The sequence below is a fragment of the Hyperolius riggenbachi genome, chromosome 5, assembly GCF_040937935.1.
Source record: "Hyperolius riggenbachi isolate aHypRig1 chromosome 5, aHypRig1.pri, whole genome shotgun sequence".
Classification (NCBI taxonomy): Eukaryota; Metazoa; Chordata; class Amphibia; order Anura; family Hyperoliidae; genus Hyperolius; species Hyperolius riggenbachi.
In genome coordinates this window covers 46,731,831-46,754,028 of record NC_090650.1, presented here as the reverse complement: position 1 = coordinate 46,754,028, position 22,198 = coordinate 46,731,831, and the positions used below count along the sequence as shown (strand labels likewise).

Below are 22,198 nucleotides of genomic sequence, written 5' to 3'. Positions count from 1 at the left end.
ACTTTGGAAACTAGAAACATTTCAAAAGTGATGGAAAAGATGTTTCAAGGGGTCTAACACCTGGAGGGGGGCATGGTGGAGTGGGATAAACGCCAAAAGTCCCGGGGAAAAATCTGGATTTGACGCAAAGCAGCGTTTTAAGGGCAGAAATAACATTGAATGCTAAATTGCAGGCCTAAAGTGCTTTAAAACATCTTGCATATGTATACATTAATCAGGGAGTGTAATTAGAGTTCTGCTTCACACTGACACACCAAACTCACTGTGTAACGCACCGCAAACAGCTGTTTGCGTAGTGATGGCCGTGCTGGACTGGTGCACACCATGGCGAGAGTGCTCTTCCTCAGTGATGTCAGGTAATGTCTGACTGCCTTATCAACTTTCGATGGTTCTCTCTCTACCATTGTTGAAGCTTACATCTATTTTTTTAAATACTTGTTCTGCATGCTGTTCAGTACCTGCAACCAGAATCTTTTATGGAGGGCAAGTTTGCCATTGTGAGTGACCATGGGTAATGGCCGGAGAATCCTGGTTCGATTCCGGTCCGGAGTGGGAGCCTAAGAAACGGCTACCACCACCACACATCCAAGGAAGGCAGCAGGCATGGCATGCACGTCCCAAGGTAGTGACCAAAAGGAGGACTTTCGAGGCCCTGCTGTATAGGACACTGATAGACTGTACTACCTGTAACGAGAATCTGTTATGGAGGGCAAGTCTGCACTGACTGCCAGGTATAATACAATGTGCAGTCAAAGATGCAGTAAAAGGTATGCAGTGACTGCAAACAGCTGTTTGTGTAGTGACGGCCGCGCTGGATTGGTGCGCACCATGACGAGAGTGCAGGTGATGGAGGCTTTCCAGCCCATATGGTGACCGGGCTGAGGTAACTGAATGACAGAACAGTAACTGTCCAGCTGATCAAATTTAGTCTGTCCACAATGAAGCAACGACCTTATTATCTTTGGTGTGCCAACCCCCGAGACACTCATATAGCCGGCGGTCAGTGCTTCATTGTGATATGCAAGCCCCTTCACCACGGCAAGGTAATGATCACAAAGGGGAATGGGCACATGTACATGCCTTTTGTTTTGTTGTTGCAGCTGCAGTGCAGCCAGAAAAATTAGGCAGGCATGTACACGCACCACAAAAAATTCAGGAATACGCCTGGAGCCCTGAACCCTGTTGGTGGTGGCGGAGAAGGCAGTCAAGCGGCCTGCAGGCAGAGGTGCTTTGTGGGGAGCGACTTAGTCTTGGGGCTGGCAGCCAGTCACACGGCGTGCAGGCAGAGATGCTGTGTGTGGGGACTGACTTGGCGGGCAGTAGCACTCCATGATCCATGCCTCATTCATTTTGATAAAGGTGACGTACTGAACACATTTGTGACTTAGGCGACTTCTCTTCTCAGTGACAATGCCTCCAGCTGCGCCGAAGGTCCTTTCTGACAGGACGCTTGAGGCAGGGCAAGACAGAAGTTGGATGGCAAATTGGGACAGCTCTGGCCACAGGTCAAGCCTGCGCACCCAGTAGTCCAAGGGTTCATTGCTGCTCAGTGTCTACATCCACACTTAAGGCCAGGTAGTCGGCTACCTGCCGGTCCAGGCGTTAGTGGAGGGTGGATCCGGGAACGCTAAGGCATGTCCGACATCACCATGAGATCGCTGGAGCGTCCGGTCCTTGCCTGCGTGGACACGGGAGAAGGATTACTGGCAGTGGTACCTTTATTGCGTTGTGCTGTGACATCACCCTTAAACGCATTGTAAAGCATAGTTGCCAGCTTGTTCTGTATGTGCTGCATCCTCTCTGCCTTCAGGTGAGTTGGTAACACGGAGGGTCTAGTAGCGCGGCCACCCAATACAGCTCATTCCCCTTGAGTTTTTTTTATACGGGGGTCCCTCAACTGGCTGGACAGCATGAAAGATGCCATCTGCACAAAGTTGGATCCAGACGTACTATCTATCTCCTCTTGCTCTTCCTCAGTGACATCAGGTAAGTCCTCCTCCTCCCCCCAGCCACGAACAATACCACGGGAACGTCGAGCAGCACAAGCCCCCTGCAACACCTGCTGCGGTTGTTCTTCTGCCGCCGCCTCCTCCTCCAAAGAAATGCCTACCTCATCAACCAAGTCTGGCTCCTTTTACCCACACGACTCTTCCTCCTCCTCCCCAGTCTGTGCTGCCGCAGGTGTTGAGGAAACATCTGGTTCTGATGAAAAATTGCTCCCACAACTGTTCCTCCTGAAACTGTTTCTCTTCACGCTCCTCCACAGCTTGATCCACCACTCTACGCATGGCACACTCCGGGAAGTAAGCGTACGGGATCGAGTCGCTGATGGTGCCTTCACTGCGGGGTCAGCCACTGATCCACCTGTTTGTTAAGAGCAGCCAGGAGAGCTGGTCCAGTGTGACTCTCCGCTTTTAGGCAAGACATGTCTAAGATGGCGTGACACAGTCGTACCTGGCATGCAGCATAGGCCCTGGGGAGATAGGGCTGTGTAGCTGGAGAGGAGATCACAGCACCAGTAGAGTTGAACTGACATTCAGCAAAGGAGGAGGAGGAGGACGATAGCGAAGAGGATGTAGCAGGAGGAGAAGGAGAGGAGGTGGCAGGAGGGCCGCCTGCAAGCCGTGGAGGTGTCACAAGTTGGTCTGCTGCACAGCCACATACTTCCTGCTTGTCAGCGGTCACCAGGTTGACCCAATGGGCTGTGTAAGTTATGTACCTGCCCTGACCGTACTTGGCAGACCAGGCATCTGTGGTCAGGTGGACCCTTGACCCAACGCTGTGTGCCAGAGATGACACCACTTGCCTCTCAACTTCACGTAACAGTTTGGGTATCGCCTTTTTAGAGAAATAATTACGGCCTGGTATCTTCCACTGCGGTGTCTCAATGGCCACAAATTTACGGAAGGCCTCAGAGTCCACCAGCTGGTATGGTAACAGCTGGTGAGCTAAAAGTTCCACCAAGCCAGCTGCCAGACACCGGGCAAGGGGGTGACTGGCAGAAATTAACTTCTTCCGCTCAAAGATTTTCTTCACGGACACCTGGCTGCTGTGGGCAGAGGAGCAGGAACCGCTCAAGGGCAGAGGCGGAGTGGAGGAGGGTGGCTGTGAAGGTGCAAGGGAGAAAGCGGCTGAAGATGCTGCACCTGAAGGAGGAAGAGGAGAAGGAGGGTGGCTTTGCTTTTGTATGCTGCTTTTGCTTAGGTGCTCTTCCCATTGCAGTTTGTGCCTTTTCTGCAGGTGCCTTCGTAAGGCAGTTGTCCCTACGTGGGTGTTGGCCTTTCCACGGCTCAATTTTTGGAGGCAGAGAGAACAGATGGCATTGCTCTGATCTAGGGAAGACACACTACAAATTTTCCAAACCGCTGAGCCCCCCTGCGGTGATGGCACTATGGTGGCATCAGCAGCTGACATTGAAGGGCATATTGGCTGGCGCCAGACAATGCCACCAGCTGTTTGACGACAAGCTCCCGCTGCTTCTTTCAGCAACTCGTCTCCTCCTACGCCTCTCTGGCTCCCCCTCTGAACTGTCCCCTTGGCCATCTTGTCTCTTAGGATCCCACGTGGTATTCGTATCATAGTCATCATCATAATCATCCTGCCCAACTTCGCTTGCCTCAGACACCTCCAAAACTGCACCAACGGCAGGTACTCCATCATCCTCATCCTCACACGTTACGTCCATAGTGTCGCCGCCTAACTCAGACATATGAGGTGGTGTAACTTGCTTAGCGCCTTAATCTGGTTATATCAATAATGGCTGTGAATCAGTTAATTCCCCACCAATTAACTCCTGCGAAGTGTCAAATGCAGCAGATGTGGTGCATGTAGTAGCGCTGGTGGCTGCGGAAGATGAGGTGTTCTGTGTTAAATAGTCAACCACGTCCTGACAATGTTGGGAGTTGATGGGACGTGCCTTCTTCTGAGCACTGTACTTTGGGCCAGGGCCGCACAAAATCACATCAACACGACCTTGCACAGACCTGCCGGATGGCCTTCCTCTAGGTCTGCCTCTACCTCTTCCTTTACCTGTTTTTTCCTGTTTTGTCTATATCTGTGGGGGTTGAATTGAAAGGTATGCCCTGACTTGACTAATACAATGTGCAGTCACACAGGTGCAGTTAACAGGTATGCACGGAGTGGTATATCACACTGCGTGCACTCACGTAGGTAAGTGGGTGCACTGTGAACAACAGGTAGGTATATGCAGTGATGGGTATTACAATGTGCACTTGTCACACACACAGGTAGTCACTGAATGTGTTGCATAGACAGCCTTGATAATTCATACTGTGTGTGCCACTGCTGGCTGGCAGTGGCACACACAGTATGAATTATCAAGGCTGTCTATGCAACACAAGTGTCAGTGGGACACACGTACAAAAAAAAAATTAGATCACAAGAACAAGATCAGCTCTCAAAAGAGCGGTTGTGGGGTGCTATTTTAGCAATAAGAATCAGCAAGGTGCAAGCTAAGAAGCCTACAAGAGCCTAACTAATCTTTCCCTATGCGAGTCTGCAGCAGCTGTCCCTTCTCTAATTACTGCAGGCACTCGAGTGAGTAAAATGGCCAGCGCTGCCTGCTTTTTATAAGGGGGGGGGGGGGGGAGAGTGGCTCCAGGAGGGAGTGTAGCCTGATTGGCTACAATGTGCCTGCTGACTGATGTAGAGGGTCAAAGTTGACCCTAATGGTGCACTATGGGGGCGAATCGAACTTCTGGTAAAGTTCGCGGATCTCCGCGTTTGCGAAACCCGGAAGTTCGCCGGGAACCGTTCGCCGGCTAACCGTTCGGGCCATCTCTACTCAACAGAAATGGCTGTGTAGTACAGAAACTGTCAGCACAGAATTAGCAATGTTGTCCATTGTTCTGACTGGTCTGATATTTATAGTCACCAGAAGTGATCTCTGCAATTTCTTGTTTAAACAAACACTTGAGTACCAGCAGTCTCTGGCCCCTTAAAGGGACTCTGAACAGTCATTAAAAATGAAATGGTGACTTACCTGGGGGTTTCCTCCAGCCCACCATAGGCCGCAAGGTCCCCCGGCGTCCTCCTGGGTCCTCTCCCGGTCCCGCTGGCGGCTCCGTTCTTCTGCAACTTTCTGGCTGAAGTCATCAGTACACTTCCTAGATGAGCTCGGTACGTGTCATCACGCCGGCCAGTGTGAGAAACCTGCGCATGCGTAGCTCAGAAAACCATGCATGCGCAGGACTCTCACACCAGCAGGCATGACGTGTACAGAGCTCATCTAGGAAATGTACTGATGACTTCAGCCAGAGAGTCCCCAAAGAACGGAGTCGCCAGCAGGACTAGGAGAGGAGCCAGGACGATGCCGGGGGATCTTGCGGCCTACGGTAGGCAGGAGGAAGCCCCAGGTAAGTGGCAATTTCATTTTTTTTAAGGACTGCTCAGGACTTTTGGTACAAAAAACGGGCCTCACTAATGTCGCACAGTGCGGACCCATTGCTCTCCCATTGCTGAAGCCCACTCGCCCTGCCTCACTATGACAGCATAGTAGCGGCTTTTCTTCGGGCTCAGGCAGAAATAGCCAAGCCTGATCGGGTCTACCGCGCAGGCACAAGTCACTTGCGCCAATCGGACTCGGCTATTTCCGCCTAAGCCCGATCGATAAGCTGCTACTGCACCTGCGTTGGGACGCGGTTGGTAAATATTTACCTTACCGGTGTGCCAGCGATGGGACGGGGGAATCCTCATCCAGAAGCATCCCCTTACCGAGGTAAGTACTCCCCAGGGGATGTTTTTTTATTACAGATTTTCTTTAAAATGTATATGAAACTATAGAAACCTTTGGATTTTTATTTTTTTTTACTTAGGTGGAGTGTGCTCTAGCTTGAAGTTTAGCTATAAAGTCCGCCAAGCAGCATGTCGTGAGATTATAACAAAACATAAATCACAGCAACAAAATAAAACTGGTGATCTGAGGCGGACACAGCAATATATTCATACCAGGTGACCACAAACCAAATACATGGACTTACCTCCATTGTCGGTGCGCTTTAGTGCTCCATCTTTATGAGGACACAATTCACATCTCTGGGGAGGGGGAGAGAATACAATTAGAGGCATATCAAATATAAACATTCTCTCCTACGTAAAACAGAATCATCCAAAATACATAAATATTCAGCTTTGCTACGCAGCTGCAGAATTACGATATGTAATATGTCCGCTCCTGCTGACCCTGCGGCTCAGAAAATAAACAATCTGCTTCTAATAAATCACATTCCCCTGAAATGAGAGTGGTAACTCACAAGCTGATGAGGGAAGGGGAGGAATTGTGGTACCACATTAGGCACACGCATAGAGAAAGTACTGCAGAAGAAGAAACCAGCCGCTCTCCAACAATGTTTTTACCCTCAACCCGCACAGTGTTTTTCGCATGCACAGTAGCAATTCTTGCATACTGCGCAAGTCCAGAGCGCTCCCAGCCATGGGAGCGCGACGGAGGAAGCGCGCGGGACAGGGCAGCGCAAGCAGCATTTGGCGGGGGACTGCAGATGAATCACACCTGAGGAAGGGCTCCGCCCGAAACATGTAGTGTAACTTGTGACTCTAATACAGCTTGTTGCTGCACAGCTTCTGAGTGCCGTGTCCTTCTTTCTACTTTGTAGATGAATGGAGCAGTGTGGAATGACGGTAAGGAACCAAGAGGTGGTTGGTCATCATTCCCAGGTCAAACTCACAGTTTCCATAAGGCTATTTCACGTAAACAGTAGGATAACTGAAGCGAGAGGGATATGGAGGCTGCCATATTTATTTCCTTTTAAGCAATACCAGTTGCCTGGCTCTCCTGCTGATCCTTTGCCTCTAATACTTTTAGCCATAGACCCTCAACAAGGATGCAGCAGATCAGGTGTTTCTTGCATTATTGTCAGATCTGACAAGATTAGCTGCATGCATATTCCTGGTGTGATTCAGACAATACTGCAGCCGAATAGACCAGCAGGGCTGCCAGGCAACTGGTATTGTTGAAAAGAATAAATATGGCAGCCTCCATATACCTCTCACTTCAGTTGTCCTTTAAAAAGGTTCAGAGACAAATAATACTAAAGCTCTGATACTTACCCGGGGCTTCCTCCCGCCCCAGAAACACGTCTAAGTCCCACGCCGTCCTCCCGCGGTCTGCCGTTCACCTGCGGTGAGCCCCGGTAACAGGCTCAGTGACATCAGTCCGGGTCTATTGCGCATGCGCGGGAGGTCTGTGCGTGCGCAGTAGACACTGACTGTCATCGACTGAGCCTGTAACCGGGGCTCACCGCGGCTGAACAGCAGAACGCGGGAGGATGGCGTGGGACTTAGCCGTGTTTATGGGGTGGGAGGAAGCCCCGGGTAAGTATCAGAGCTTTAGTATTCGTAGTCTGGAGTATCTTTAAAGTTCATGGTTACAAAGCAGTACCTTATGGTTAAAGGACACCCGAAGCGACACGTGACATGATGAGATAGACATGTGTATGTATAATTCCTAGCACACAAATAACTATGCTGTGTTCCTTTTTTTCCTTTCTCTGCCTGAAAGAGTTAAATATCAGGTATGTAAGTGGCTGGCTCAGTCCTGACTCAGACAGGAAGTGACTACAGTGTGACCCTCACTGATAAGAAATTCCAACTATAAAACACTTTTCTAGCAGAAAATGGCTTCTGCAAGCAGGAAAGAGATAAAAAGGAGAATTTCTTATCAGTGAGGGTCACGCTGTACTCCCTGTCTGAGTCAGGACTGAGTCAGCCACTTACATACCTGATATTTAACTCTTTCAGGCAGAGAAAGAAAAAAAGGAACACAGCATAGTTATGTGTGTGCTAGGCACTGTACATACCCTTGTCTATCTAATCATGTCTCTTCGGTTATCCTTTAAGCTTGATTTGCCAACATAAAATACAAATCAACTGCAAGTGAATGTCAGTTTTTGGCAAATGCAAAGGACTAAAGCCGACTACTGATCTGAAGATGCAGGCTGATGGAGCACAGCAATGTCACTCAACGACGAGCGTTCCCAGATCCATCTTACCACTAAGCGTGGTTCGCCTGATCGCGCACACGTACCAACGGCATGAGTTAGCAGAAAAGGTCGCTCAATAAAGAAAATCTCCGGTCATTGGAAGAGTTACGTACAAAATCGCAGCGTGGGTAGAAGCCTATAGTCTCAGTTCCCACTTGCCCTGGATCATGTGCAGCCAGCAGGAGAGAGCAGCGAATAGCAGTGATGGCTAACTTTGGCACTCCAGCTGTGAAAAAAACTACAAATCCCATCATGCCTCTGCCTCCCCGAATTATGCTTAGAGCTGTCAAAGTATTGCAATGCCTCATGGGACATGTAGTTCCCCCACAGCTGGAGCGCCAAGGTTAGACATCACTGGTGTATAGCGTCCACTCCAATGGTCCCCTGTGGTCCGGCTCAGAAGTGTTACCCCATAGGCTATACGGGGAACATATCTGCTTTTCCAGGATTACGTTCTGCTTACTGCAAGGGATCCAGTTGATCCCATTGCAGGCCAACAAGTGTGAATAGCTCCTATATATAAAATAGGAGCCGTTCATTGTCAGCTTTACAATGAGTGGAGAACTGCTAATGTGGGAACACAGCCTAATACAAATTATACGAGATGCTGTCAGTTTTAATGCAATGCAAAACTTGCTTAGAACTGACAGCCCATGTTAAGCAATGAGCACATTCCAATCTAATGTGTTTTTATGTGTCCATTAAAACAGACTGACAGCATTCTGCACTCTTGCGGACAATGCACACATTTTCATCTTCGCCCAATTGCATGTAGACAAGTGTTTAAGGGTACAAGCGTGTGACATGAGTGTGTAGGTGGCCCAACTCTGCTGTGTGTCAGGGTTTGACATGCAAGGTGGATAGCGAATAGCAGATGCTATGTATGACTTATGACAGGCAGTTATATGGACATGGATGAGTCCGACTGCCTGTCCCAATCACTGCATCCACTGACCTATGCCTGGTGGAACCATGCAGCAGTTGGCAACCATGTGTCGATCATGTGGCTGGTTAAGGGCACCGGCTTTAACATTGGACTCCAGGCTTCTAATCCTAGCTGAAGCCAGTACCTGTTCAGTAACAAGGTGTTGGGCAAGATTCACTAACACTGTAGGATGACCTACTGAGCACACCCTTAAAGCGGATCCGAGATGAAAAACTAACTATAACAAGTAACTTGTCTATATATGTTACCTAACGTTTAGATAGTTTACACAGCAAATCTAGCTGCAAACAGCTTTAACAGTACATGATTGATTATTCCTGTGATACAATGACAGCAGCCATGTTGTTTGTAAACATTACACAGCGGCAGGCTTATCTGCATCTTGAGCAAAAAATCTAATCCCCCCTCCTCCTCCCTCTGTCTCTGAAATCTCTGGCTAGTAATAACTCCCCCTCCTCCTGCCCAGACTGAGCTCCCATGAGCCCTCGCTACTGTCTAAAAGTGCCTTGGCTCTTTGAAAACCTGTGGGCGTGGCTTGTTTAGTTTATAGGGAATTAGAGTATTAAAACAAAAAAGTATTTGGCTTGAGGAATGCCCTATAAACAATAGGAAAGGAACACAATTATACAATGAGTAAAAGTTCATCTCGGATCCACTTTAACCAGTTACTGCCCCATTACCTGAAAATAAGCCTCTGCACTCTCATCCCTACAAAATCCTAGATAACACTTAATTTTAATCTCTGAGCTGATAAAAACTCTATAGAGTTGAAAAGGAATGACAGCAAACCTCTCTCCTCCGTCCAGGGAATTCAATGGCAGGGCTAATGAGTAAACAAGTGTAACAAACATTGCAGGAAAAGATAATAACACATTGTATTCCCTACTTAATTGTTACATCTAATACATTATGAAAACAATTGAACAGTTTAAATAAACGGGAAAGATAGACAAATAAAATGTGTAGGTTTAATGTACAATAGATCTGTTTAAATTAAAGCTATAAAGTATGAAGGTGGATAAATTATGTATTTTTTCATTTTCTTTCCTTATTTTCCTTTTAAAATGCATAGAAATAAGGTAGTCACTAAACAAAAATATAAGCCACAAAAAGCCTAAATGGTCCTGACAAAATAAAACAATATATAGATCATTTAGTAGTGATAATGATTGATAAAGTTATTGCCAAAGTAATCAGAGCTGAGTTGAACTGTGAAAACGACCAGGGTGGGGAAGTGGTTAAAGGCTGCAGCTCTTTAAAGGATACCCAAGGTGACATGTGACATGATGAGATAGACATGTGTATGTACAGTGCCTAGCACACATAACTAGGCTGTGTTCCTTTTTTTTCTTTCTCTGCCTGAAAGAGTTAAATATCAGGTATGTAAATGGTTGACTCAGTCCTGACTCAGACAGGAAGTGACTACAGTGTGACCCTCACTGATAAGAAATTCCAACTATAAAAACACTTTCCTAACAAACAATGGCTTCTGACAGCAGGAACGAGATAACAAGGGTCAATAGTTCATAGATTTTAGCTCTGGGATACTTCAATGAATGTGCAATTGAGCAAAAACAATAAAACAGTTAAAACTTAAACAGTAGATTTAAACATAAAATTAAAACTGGAATATCTTGAAAAGGTCATTTTTAGTAGAAGGAAGATAGATACAATTGTTTATTTCATCTGTTTTTTTCACCTCGGGTGTCCTTTAAGTCCGACAGATGAAATGCACTATACAAATATTATTACAACCATCCACGTGAACTGAAAACTAACCAGAATCGAGTAACATTATTCAAAACAAACACATGATGTATCTGCAAATGAATATTTCATACTTGCATCGCAGTCAGCTTCTCTAGAAGCTCACCACTTTCTTCTAACAATGATTCCTTCCGGTTCTGATGAGATCTAGTCAGAATTGGAAGCCTTAAGCCCCTTTTCCACTACATCAGTTGCTGTCAGTTATAACTGATGTGGTCAGCTGATGTGCAAGGTAATGTCCATGTTTCCTTATGGCTCAACTCAAGTGGGCAATATTACAATTTAGCGGAATGCCGACCCAGAAGCTGTTGGGGGATCATTCCAATGTATCATAGTGGACAAACAGGAGGAGGGAGAGGAGAAAGAGAATGATGAGTAGACTGCGTGGGAGGCAAGTATGACGTGTGAATGTTTATTTTGTCTTATTTTTCAGTTCAGGTTTGCTCTAACCTCAAAAAACAAACAAGAGGGAGAGGGCAAATATTGATGTTCTTTAAAAAGGTATTTTAGGCTATCCTGACATTCTTCTGCATGCTCTGCTGTATAAAGGACACAAGCTTATAAATCAGCATCACCACCTATTTGTTTGCAGCCATTGCCGCAGGCCTTTAAGCATGTAGTGATGTTTGTTATAAAATAATAAATTCACTGTGTGACATTGCAGATCCCCGCAGGAGCCTTCAGACTTTTGTAAACAGTAAACACAGCTTTTGCTGCTTACTGTGGCTGAACTAAATCAATCTCCGCTACAAGGACTACAGAAGGTATGTTGGGGAGCAATATCCGCTCGCCCAGACAGACATCTGTGTAGTGCTAGGGGTGTGCCCTGCATACCGCTCAACCTCTCTCTGATAACAGTCTATGGAGGTAAAGTGTTATCCGCAGAATTTTTTTTCCAGCCGGGTGGCATGAAATAGTAGCCGGTGGCATGAAAAAATAGCCAGGTGGGTTGAGATGAAAATGCAGGGCAACTCTGCTTACAGCATGAGAGGAGGGGAGGAGGTGAGCCGATGACAGCCGGGTGGTCACCAAATCTAGCCGGGTGGAGCACCCGGCTAAAAGAGCCTGGGGAGAACACTGAGGTAAGTGATGCAGTAAGTGCAAGGCACAAGAGAAACCAGTACGCTCCCATGCAAACAAACCCTGACTTTTTGTTAAGATATGAAAATGTACGTGAGCTGACATGATGAGATAGACATGCGTATGTACAGTGCCAAGCACACAAATAACTACGCTGTGTTCCTTTTATTTTTCTGCTTGAAAGAGTTAAAGTGTACCTAAGCTGAAGCTCGTGTACAATTTGAGATACTTACCTAAAGAGATGGAAGCCTCAGGATCCTATTGACGCGTCCCTCCCTGCTCTAAAAGTCCCCCATTGTTGAGCGGGGCCCCGTCGCGAAGCACAGAGGAGAGCAAGGTGCGGGGGAGAAGAAGACAATGTGGGGGGGAGGGGGCTGCCGATGGGCGTGGAGAGGTGGGGAATCATCCAACATGCCCAGTGTTCTCCCCAGAAAGTTTTTCCTGCTGGGTGGCATAAAAAAGTAGCCAGGTGGGGCTTGATGAGAGAATGCAGGGCCGGTGCTTATGTGTGCAACTCTGCTTACAGAATAGGAGGTGAGTCGATGACAGCCGGGTGCTCACCAAAACTAGCCGGGTGGAGCACTTGGCTAACAGAGCCTGGGGAGAACACTGATGCCTGTGTCCCAACTTCTCTGCCAACGCCGCCTCAGATACACTTTCAAGGGAACCTAAACTGAGCAGGATATGGATTTTTCCTTTTAAAATAATACCAGTTGCCGGACTCTCTGCTGATCCTCTGCCTCTAATACTTTTAGCCACAGCCCCAAAGAAGCATGCAGATCAGGTGCTCTGACTGAAGTCAGACTGGATTAGCTTCATGCTTGTTTCAGGTGTGCGATTCAGCCACTACTGCAGCCAAAGAGATCAGCAGGACAGCCAGGCAACTGGTATAGTTTAAAAGGAAACATCCATATCCCTCTCAGTATAGGTTCCCTTTAAGGCACTTTTCCTGTAACTAAGACAGAAATTATTTTAGATCCCTGTAATTTTATTTTTCTAATTCTGAAGGAAGAACTGGATAGCTTCAAATGGGATTCTTCTCTAGATCTGGCTTTTAATGGAAAAAAAAAACAAAAAAAACCACAATACAATCCAGCACTTCCTAATAAACACATATTCAAGAACAAGCAGGCCTATATTTTATCTGACCTTTGAATGCATTCTTCCAGCCACAACATGGCTGCAGGCGGAGGGGGAGAAGCCTGGATTATACAGTTGTGATGCAGGCGTGCTGCTACATGCATCACTAAGGCAGACTTCAAGACATTCACTTATATGTTATGCAAAAGATGAAGATCCAAGTCGGGGAACAGGAAATTCATTTTAAATTAAAGTCCCCTTTGTTTCTGCCTACTCGACTCAGAACTGATTAGATCTTCCATTTGCTACTGCCACATGCAAAATCAAATCACAATACAATGATAACAGTGGAGCTCATCTGGTAACCCTGTACTTGGCAGAATGTCCTGGCTGTATACTGCATTACCCAGCAGGGAATGCAGCATGGGCCCTCCCTACTATTCCTATTGGCTGCCACAAATTCCACCATCACCTCCTACAGTATAAAAACAATAGGCTAGGTAAGATTTTCAGAGCCAATCACAGTTTAGCAGCATTTGGAAAGCCTGCTCACTCTACTACTGCAATGTCCCAAGAGCAGCTGGATTTTGCCACCAGTTGGCGCGCCCACAGATATTAAATTTTCGGCATCGATATCTGGCCAACTCGATTATAATGAGTGAATCTGGCAGCTATCAATCCCGCAAAATGGCCACTTGATCAAATGCCAGCTGAAACGGGTCTAAAGCAGCATGATCTGGTCTTTCTTGTATTCAGGTATTGTTATTTTGCTGTATGTCACCCCTAAATATTGTCTGTAACCTAAAACTAATGTCCAGCGCTGCGTAATATGTTGGCACTTTATAAATAAAATAAATAAAGGATCGATCGAGCGTGGTGGAAAATATCAGTTGAGAGGCACGATCGGGTGCCGCCGTTCGGTTTCCCAGTGGGCCCGTCTGGTCTCAGCAAAACCACATGGCAGCAGTACACACACTAGATTCAACAGGGCACCAAACAGTTGTCTTAAAGGGGCCCATACACCTAACGATTTTCCCGCCGATATACAGCAGATTCGATCACTGTGATCTAATCGGCTGTGAAATCGTTGTGCAAACGCTGACAGAACGATCGATTTCCGTCCGAAATCAATCGTTCCCGTCGATTCCCGTCGAGCCATCCGTGCGGAAGATTTCGCTCGATCGCGGATGGGTCGGCAGTGCGTCGATATCGGCGTTCGATTATTTTTATGAGACTTCAGAGTCTCTTTAAATCAAGCTTTGTTCCCCCTCTGTGCCTGTTTGTTCCCCCTCTGTGTCTCTCTTTGTGCCCCCTTTATCTGTGTCCCCTCTGTGCCCCCACTGTGTCTACTCAGTGTTTTTCCCTGTGCCCACCCTGTCTCTCTCTGTGCCCCCACTGTCCCCCAAGCAGCGGCAGTGCTAGACATACCTTCCAGCGCGAGTCCAGCGATGCCCGCCTATCTACTTTCGCCTCCTGCAGGCTTTAATGCATGGCATACTTCCTGTAAGTAATGCGGCATACAGGAGCCAGGAAGTATGCCATGCACAAGAGCCGACAGGCGGCGATAGAGTACAGATAGCTTTGGATGGAAGTGTGGTGCGGAAGGTATGTCCAACGCTGTCGATGCTGTCGGCACACGCCGGGACTTGAGGGTAGTTTGAAGCCGCTTCTTCAAACTTCCCCATGCGGAAATGACGTCATTGCGGAAATCGCCATTTTGACGTTCTTGGTGATTTCAGTTTAAATTTGATTTATGGTTCAGGCCTAATTCAGAGTTGATGCAGGATGATGCAAATTCTGTATAGAAATGTACACAGCTCAAAAATGGACAAATCAAATCCACCAAGGTGGAAGTTGATAGGTCCAGTTTTAAGTTGCATAAATTTGAATACATCATTTTCTTAATCAAGCATCAATTTATGGTGCAGAGACAGCAAATTTTAACTGGTTAATGACTGGCCAAACTTACCTCCTTTATGCAGTATCGACACTCCCTACTAACTATCTCAGGCAAAAATCTAGAATCAGCGCACGTATCCCGACAAAGTCATTTTAGTGAACTGATAGAACAGATCGCAAATAAACACAAACAACCACTATCATATGGCCCCAGCTTGTCCTCTGTTTTACACCCTCCCCTCCCCATAGAACAGAACAGGCCACTTGCTCAGCCATAGCTGATCAACATGCCTGTACACCCATCATGGTTAGGCTCCATTCACACTGCTATCCAAAACGGACGTTTTCTGCAGCAGTGTTCCCAAAAAACACATAATGCAGCAGTGTTCCCCCACAAAATACATGTAAGGCCCTGTTCATAGGGTCAGCTTTTGCAGAACGCATAGAAAAGCAAATAAAACACAAGTTGAAAAATGCATGCCTTTATATGAGTTTTTCTTGCGTTTTTACATGTTGAAAGGAAGTGCTTCACACAGGAAACAATGGGAAACGCAGAGGGAAATGTGCGCTAAAACGCAATAGTACACGTTTTTGATACGCATCCATAGACTTTTATTGTGTCCGTTTCTGTGCGTGACGCACAGAACTGCGTGCAGCAATGCGGATGAGAAACGTATGCGTCTCATACGCATACATGTGACCGAGGCCATTAGAAAACATTAGTAGCCGTTTCTATGCGCAAAGTCTGCCCGTACGCGTTCTGGAAAAACGTCTAGGAACGCACATAGTCTGAACAGGGCCTAAGACAGCAGTGTTCCCACAAAATACACGCAAGGCGGAAATGTTCCCACAAAATACACGCAAGGCAACAGTGTTCCCACAAAATACACGCAATACAGCAGTGTTCCCACACTAAATGCACGCAAGGCTGCAATGTTCCCACAAAATACATGTAATGTGGCAGTGTTCCCCCCAAACGTAAGGCGACAGTGTTCCCACAAAATACACGCAAGGTGACAGTGTTCCCACAAAATACACGTAATGCAGCAGTGTTCCCACAAAATACAAGTAAGGCTTCAGCGTTCCCGCAAAATACATGTAATGTGGCAGTGTTCCCCCCAAAATACACGTAAGGCGGCAGTGTTCCCACAAAATACACATAATGCAGCAGTGTTCCCACAAAATACACGTAAGGCGGCAGTGTTCCCACAAAATACACATAATGCAGCAGTGTTCCCACAAAATACACATAATGCAGCAGTATTCCCACAAAATACACGTAAGGCGGCAGTGTTCCCACAAAATACACGTAATGCAGCAGTGTTCCCCCAGAAAACACACGCAAGGCGGCAATGTTCCCACAAAATACACGTAAGGCGGCAATGTTCCCACAAAATACACATAATGCTGCAGTGTTCCCACAAAATACACGCAAGGCTGCAATATTCCCACACAAAATACACGCAAGGCGGCAATGTTCCCACAAAATACACATAATGCAGCAGTGATCCCACAAAATACACATAATGCAGCAGTGTTTCCACAAAATACACATAATGCAGCAGTGTTCCCACAAAATACACATAATGCAGCAGTGTTCCCACAAAATACACATAATGCAGCAGTGTTCCCACAAAATACACATAATGCAGCAGTGTTCCCACAAAATACACATAATGCAGCAGTGTTCCCACAAAATACACATAATGCAGCAGTGTTCCCACAAAATACACATAATGCAGCAGTGTTCCCACAAAATACACGTAATGCAGCAGTGTTCCCCCACAAAACACACGCAAGGCGGCAATGTTCCCACAAAATAAACGTAATGTAGCAGTGTTTCCACAAAATACACGCAAGGTGACAGTGTTCCCACAAAATAAAACGCAACGTGGCAATGTTCCCACAAAATACACATAAGGCGATAGTGTTCCCAAAAACCACATAATGCGGCAGTATACCCCCCAAAATACAAGTAAGGCAGCAGTGTTCTCACAAAATACATGTAATGTGGCAATGGTTTCCCAAAATACACGCAAGACGGCAGTGTTCCCACAAAATACATGTAATGCGGCAATATTCCCACAAAATACACGCAAGGTGGCAGTGTTGCCACAAAATACAGGTAATGCAGCAGTGTTCCCACTAAACACGTAATGCAGCAGTGTTCCCACAAAATACACGTAATGCGGCAGTGTTCCCACAAAATAAAAGCAAGGCGGCAGTGTTCCCACAAAATACATGTAATGCGGCAATATTCCTACAAAATACACGCAAGGCGGTAGTGTTCCCAAAAACACATGCAAGGCTGCAACGTTCCCACAAAATGCACGTAAGGCGGCAGTGCTACCATAAAATACACAATGCCGCAGTGTTCCCACAAAATACACGTAATGTAGCAGTGTTCCCCCTCAAAATACAAGTAAGGTGGCAGTGTTCCCACAAAATACACGTAATGCAGCAGTGTTCCCACAAAATATATGTAATGCAGCAGTGTTCCCCCACAAAATACACACAAGGCGGCAATGTTCCCACAAAATACACGCAAGGCAACAGTGTTCCCACAAAATACACGCAAGGCAACAGTGTTCCCACACTAAATGCACGCAAGGCTGCAATGTTCCCACAAAATACATGTAATGTGGCAGTGTTCCCCCCAAACGTAAGGCGACAGTGTTCCCACAAAATACACGCAAGGTGACAGGGTTCCCACAAAATACACGTAATGCAGCAGTGTTCCCACAAAATACAAGTAAGGCTTCAGCGTTCCCGCAAAATACATGTAATGTGGCAGTGTTCCCCCCAAAATACACGTAAGGCGACAGTGTTCCCACAAAATACATGTAATGCGGCAATGTTCTCACAAAATACACGTAATGCGGCAATATTCCCACAAAATACACGCAAGGCGGCAGTGTTCCCACAAAATACACGCAAGGCGGCAGTGTTCCCACAAAATACAAGCAAGGCGGCAGTGTTCCCACAAAATACATGTAATGCGGCAATATTCCCACAAAATACACGCAAGGCGGCAGTGTTCCCCCACAAAATACACGCAAGGCGGCAGTGTTCCCCCACAAAATACACGTAAGGCGGTAATGTTCCCAAAAACACACGCAAGGCTGCAACGTTCACACAAAATGCACGTAATGCGGCAGTGCTCCCATAAAATACACGTAATGCAGCAGTGTTCCCCCTCAAAATACAAGTAAGGTGGCAGTGTTCCCACAAAATGCACGTAATGCAGCAGTGTTCCCACAAAATATATGTAATGGAGCAGTGTTCCCCCACAAAATACACACAAGGCGGCAATGTTCCCACAAAATACACGCAAGGCAACAGTGTTCCCACAAAATACACGTAATACAGCAGTGTTCCCCCACTAAATGCACGCAAGGCAGCAGTGTTCCCACAAAATACATGTAATGCGGCAATATTCCTACAAAATACACGCAAGGCGGCAGTGTTCCCCCACAAAATACACGCAAGGCGGCAGTGTTCCCCCACAAAATACACGCAAGGCGGCAGTGTTCCCCCACAAAATACACGCAAGGCGGCAGTGTTCCCCCACAAAATACACGCAAGGCGGCAGTGTTCCCCCACAAAATATACGCAAGGCGGCAGTGTTCCCCCACAAAATATATGTAAGGCGGTAATGTTCCCAAAAACATGCAAGGCTGCAACGTTCCCACAAAATACACGTAATGCGGCAGTGCTCCCACAAAATATATATAATGCCGCAGTGTTCCCACAAAATACACGTAATGCAGCAGTGTTCCCCCTCAAAATACAAGTAAGGTGGCAGTGTTCCCACAAAATACAAGTAAAGCGGCAGTGTTCCCACAAAATGCACGCAAGGCGACAGTGTTCCGACAAAATACACGCAATTTGGCAATGTTCCCACAAATCACACAAGGCGATAGTGTTCCCAAAAAACACATAATGCGGCAGTGTTCCCCCCAAAATACACGTAAGGCAGCAGTGTTTCCTCAAAATACATTGAAAGGGAAGATCCACGGAAAATTTTAAAAAAAAAATACTAATCCTCTTACCTGGGGCTTCCTCCAGCCCGTGGCAGGCAAGACATGCCCTGGACGCCGCACCGGAGGCTCCCGGTCTTCTCCAGTGGCTCACCCGAACTGGCCAGGCCGGCTTCCTGGTCGGGCTTCTCCTTGTGCTCCAACGCGCCTCTCACGCGGTCGCGATGACGTTCCACGGACTGTACTGCGCGGGCGCAGAACTACTGCGCCTGCGCAGTACAGCCTGGAGGACGTCCGATGACGTCAGTGTGACGGCGTGAGACGCACGTTGGAGCGCACAAGAGCCCGACCAGGAAGCCGGCCTGGCCAGGTCAGGTGAGCCACCGGAGAAGACCGGGAGCCTCTGGATCGGCGTCGAGGGCACGTCCTGCCTGGCACGGGCTGGAGAAAGCCCCAGGTATGTGGATTAGTTTTTTTTTTTTCTGTGAACCCTCCCTTTAATGCAGCAGTGTTTCCACAAAATACACGCAAGGCGGCAGTGTTACCACAAAATACACATAATGTGGCAATGTTTTCACAAAATGCACAAATTTAGCATAATTTTAATCTCAAAAATACACATACATAATAAGGCAGTCATTTAAAAAGACAATAGGCAGCGTTCCCCTTTAATTGATGTGTGTCCCCGCCATCCGTCCCCCCACCCCAAGATACTGTCCTCTAATGTCCCCAAAGCTCTTAAAAATAAAACCAATCAACTCCCCTAGCAGACGACTTCCAGCCTCCAGTGCCGCTCCCTGATCTTCACATGTCCCACGATGAAAGGCAGACCAGGGCTACGGGAAAATGGCACCCAAAGTCCTGCACTGGAGACACAAATAGTCTCCAGTGCAGGGCTTCAGACGCCATATTCTTGTAGCCCTGTTCTGCCTTTACACACATACTCCTGCAACCTGGAGGCGAGCTGCGGCGGGTGAGCTGGCGCGGTGTCCAACAGACTCCATATCCCTTTCCCTTCAGACATGCTTTTAGTAACATGGATTATATTATTATTTGGTTTCCTGTATAAGCACTGCATTTTTTTTTTGTCATGGCTTAGATGTGAAGCTGGCACTCTATAGCTGCAAGTGCTAGCCAGTCATTCAGCCCAAAACATGTCATAAAACAAGTCATAAATATAAAAAACTACTCACCACTCTAGCCGCTCGTTCCTGAGATTCACATTTTCGACAAAACCATGGCCCCGTTGGCACTTGAACTATGCCATAGCAAGCTGTGAAAGAAAAACACACAAAGTTAGGATAAACAGGTCCTCTTAGAAAGCAGAGAGCAGTTACATCACTGGCACACACAAAGACAGTCAGACACTTCCCCAGAACCCTGTATCATCATCCAGCAGGGATCTACACGTGGAATCAGCTCCCATCACTCCTTCCCTATGTAGGGCAGAGCTCCCATTTACCCTGCACAGCCCTGCAGCTCCTTCCAAATCCATCTGATAGCCTTCCAGTCTGGTCATCCAGTCACTATGTCTCACCACATGCAGCATCAAGCTGTGTGAAAAGCCTACAACTGCAGCCTTCAGGCCTGGCGGTGGGCTCCAGAAGCTGGCGGCCTACAGAACCAGCAGCAGCAGCTGTATCCAGATTTTCCCCCACAAGAAAAGGATACACACACACAGAAATTGCTGTGTGCAGGGAGAGGAGGAGCAGAGCCTATTGCACCTCCCTGTCATTCCTCCAGTTCACACAACTCAAGCCAGGCACCCTGCACAACAAAGCAGCTGTCTGGCTGCCAGAAGGCAGTGCATAATCTCAGGCTCTCTGGCAGTCAGGTAATGTGAATGGGGGAGGGAGGTCTGCTGGGAGAATTCACTGAGGAATCCCTTAACCCTTCCAGGGACTTACTAGCTACTTTTCATTCCTCAATACAGCCAAGTCTATTCATCACCACTATACTGTATACCTATGAATGTGTCTTGCTGACAAGGAACAAGGCAATATTGTTGACCAATCACATGCAGAGCATTAAAAAATATATATTTATTTTGCGCTGTGTTTAGGTGGCCATACATCAGGCGACTTGGTGGCCGTTCGACCATCTGATTCGATTATTATAATCGACTTGGATGAAAATCGGTGCCAAGTGCATGCCCGGCCGACAGAGAAATTTCAATACGAAAATTGGACGCATTGTCGATCACACATGCTGCAAGATGTCTGGCCGATTTCTTGGCTGGTCGCGTGTGCGGCGGCCGATTTCGGAACGAGCGACGAACCCCCCCCGCCACCACGATGTATAAATGTGCTACCTGTGAGGGGATTTATACATACTTATCCTGTAGCAGCCTCCGCGCGGTGTCCGTCCATCTCTGCGGGTTACGCATACACGTTGGCGGCACATAGCATCTGATCTCAGACGCTATGTGCCGCCAGCGTTTATGTGGCTGTTAGAACGCAGAGAGATGGACGGACACCGCGTGGAGCCTGCTACAGGACAGGTAATGTATAGATGCACACACGGAGGGGTACATTTATACATTAGGGTGGCAGCGGCGGGCTCAGCCGATTACCTGAAGATTTCATGCTGAAATCAGACGGGAATCGGCCTGTAGTATATGGGCAGCTTCAACAAGGAGACAAATTTATCTCTAATCAGATTCGATTAGAGATAAAATTTGTCTCCATGTCCAATCTGCCCATAATTGTCAGGTGTATTTATGTAGCCATACACTTGTAGATAGCTAACAGATTTGACCATTGTCAGTCAAATCTGATCGAAGAGGGGTCTATTGAGGTAGCCATACATCTAGCGATGATGGGCATATTCGACCAAGAGACAAATCTCTCTCGAATCAGAATCGATCAGAGAGAGATCAGTCAGCTGCCCATACACTTCATTCCAATTACCAACCGATTTCAGCATTAAATCAGCAGCATCCACGGCTGCCCCCCTAGTGTATAAATGTAACCCCCATCCGTCTTTGGGATCCCCTGCTCTTCACTACTAGGGGGGCAGCTAGTGGATGCTATGCACGGCGCTAACATGTAGCACGTGTGCGTGTTCTATGCGCCTGTGGCACGTATACCGCTAGTGGAAGAACGGATTGTTCCAAAGATGGATGGGCACCACATGGTGAGCGACACCGGACAGATAATGTATACATACACACATGGGGGGGTGGGGGTACATCCATACACTGGGGAAACAGAACCAGGGTTTTTTTGCTCATCCCGATATTGCTTGCCATTACGGTCGCGCACCCGAGAGCACGTTCAACAGATTTTCCAGCATGCGTGATTGATGAAATCAATCAAATCATCATCATCGATTGGTTGAAAAATGTTGTGGCGCCAATTTTAATACGATTCAATCAAATTAACAAATTAAATGGTTAATCTGGCCGCAAAATCGCTAGAAATATAGCC

The 22,198-nt window shown here is 47.1% G+C and overlaps 1 protein-coding gene across 5 annotated transcripts in view; it reads right to left on the bottom strand.

The window, feature by feature from the left end:
* Positions 1 to 22,198, bottom strand: part of MLLT10 (MLLT10 histone lysine methyltransferase DOT1L cofactor) — a 259,169-nt gene that overhangs the window by 210,146 nt on the left and 26,825 nt on the right. For all 5 annotated transcript variants that reach the window (XM_068235604.1, XM_068235601.1, XM_068235602.1 and 2 more), the window contains exons 2-3: positions 19,964 to 20,043; positions 6,000 to 6,054 (exon numbers count right to left, since the gene is read on the bottom strand). In XM_068235604.1, the coding sequence (XP_068091705.1) occupies positions 6,000 to 6,054; positions 19,964 to 20,043 (135 nt within the window). The remainder of the gene's footprint in view (positions 1 to 5,999; positions 6,055 to 19,963; positions 20,044 to 22,198) is intronic.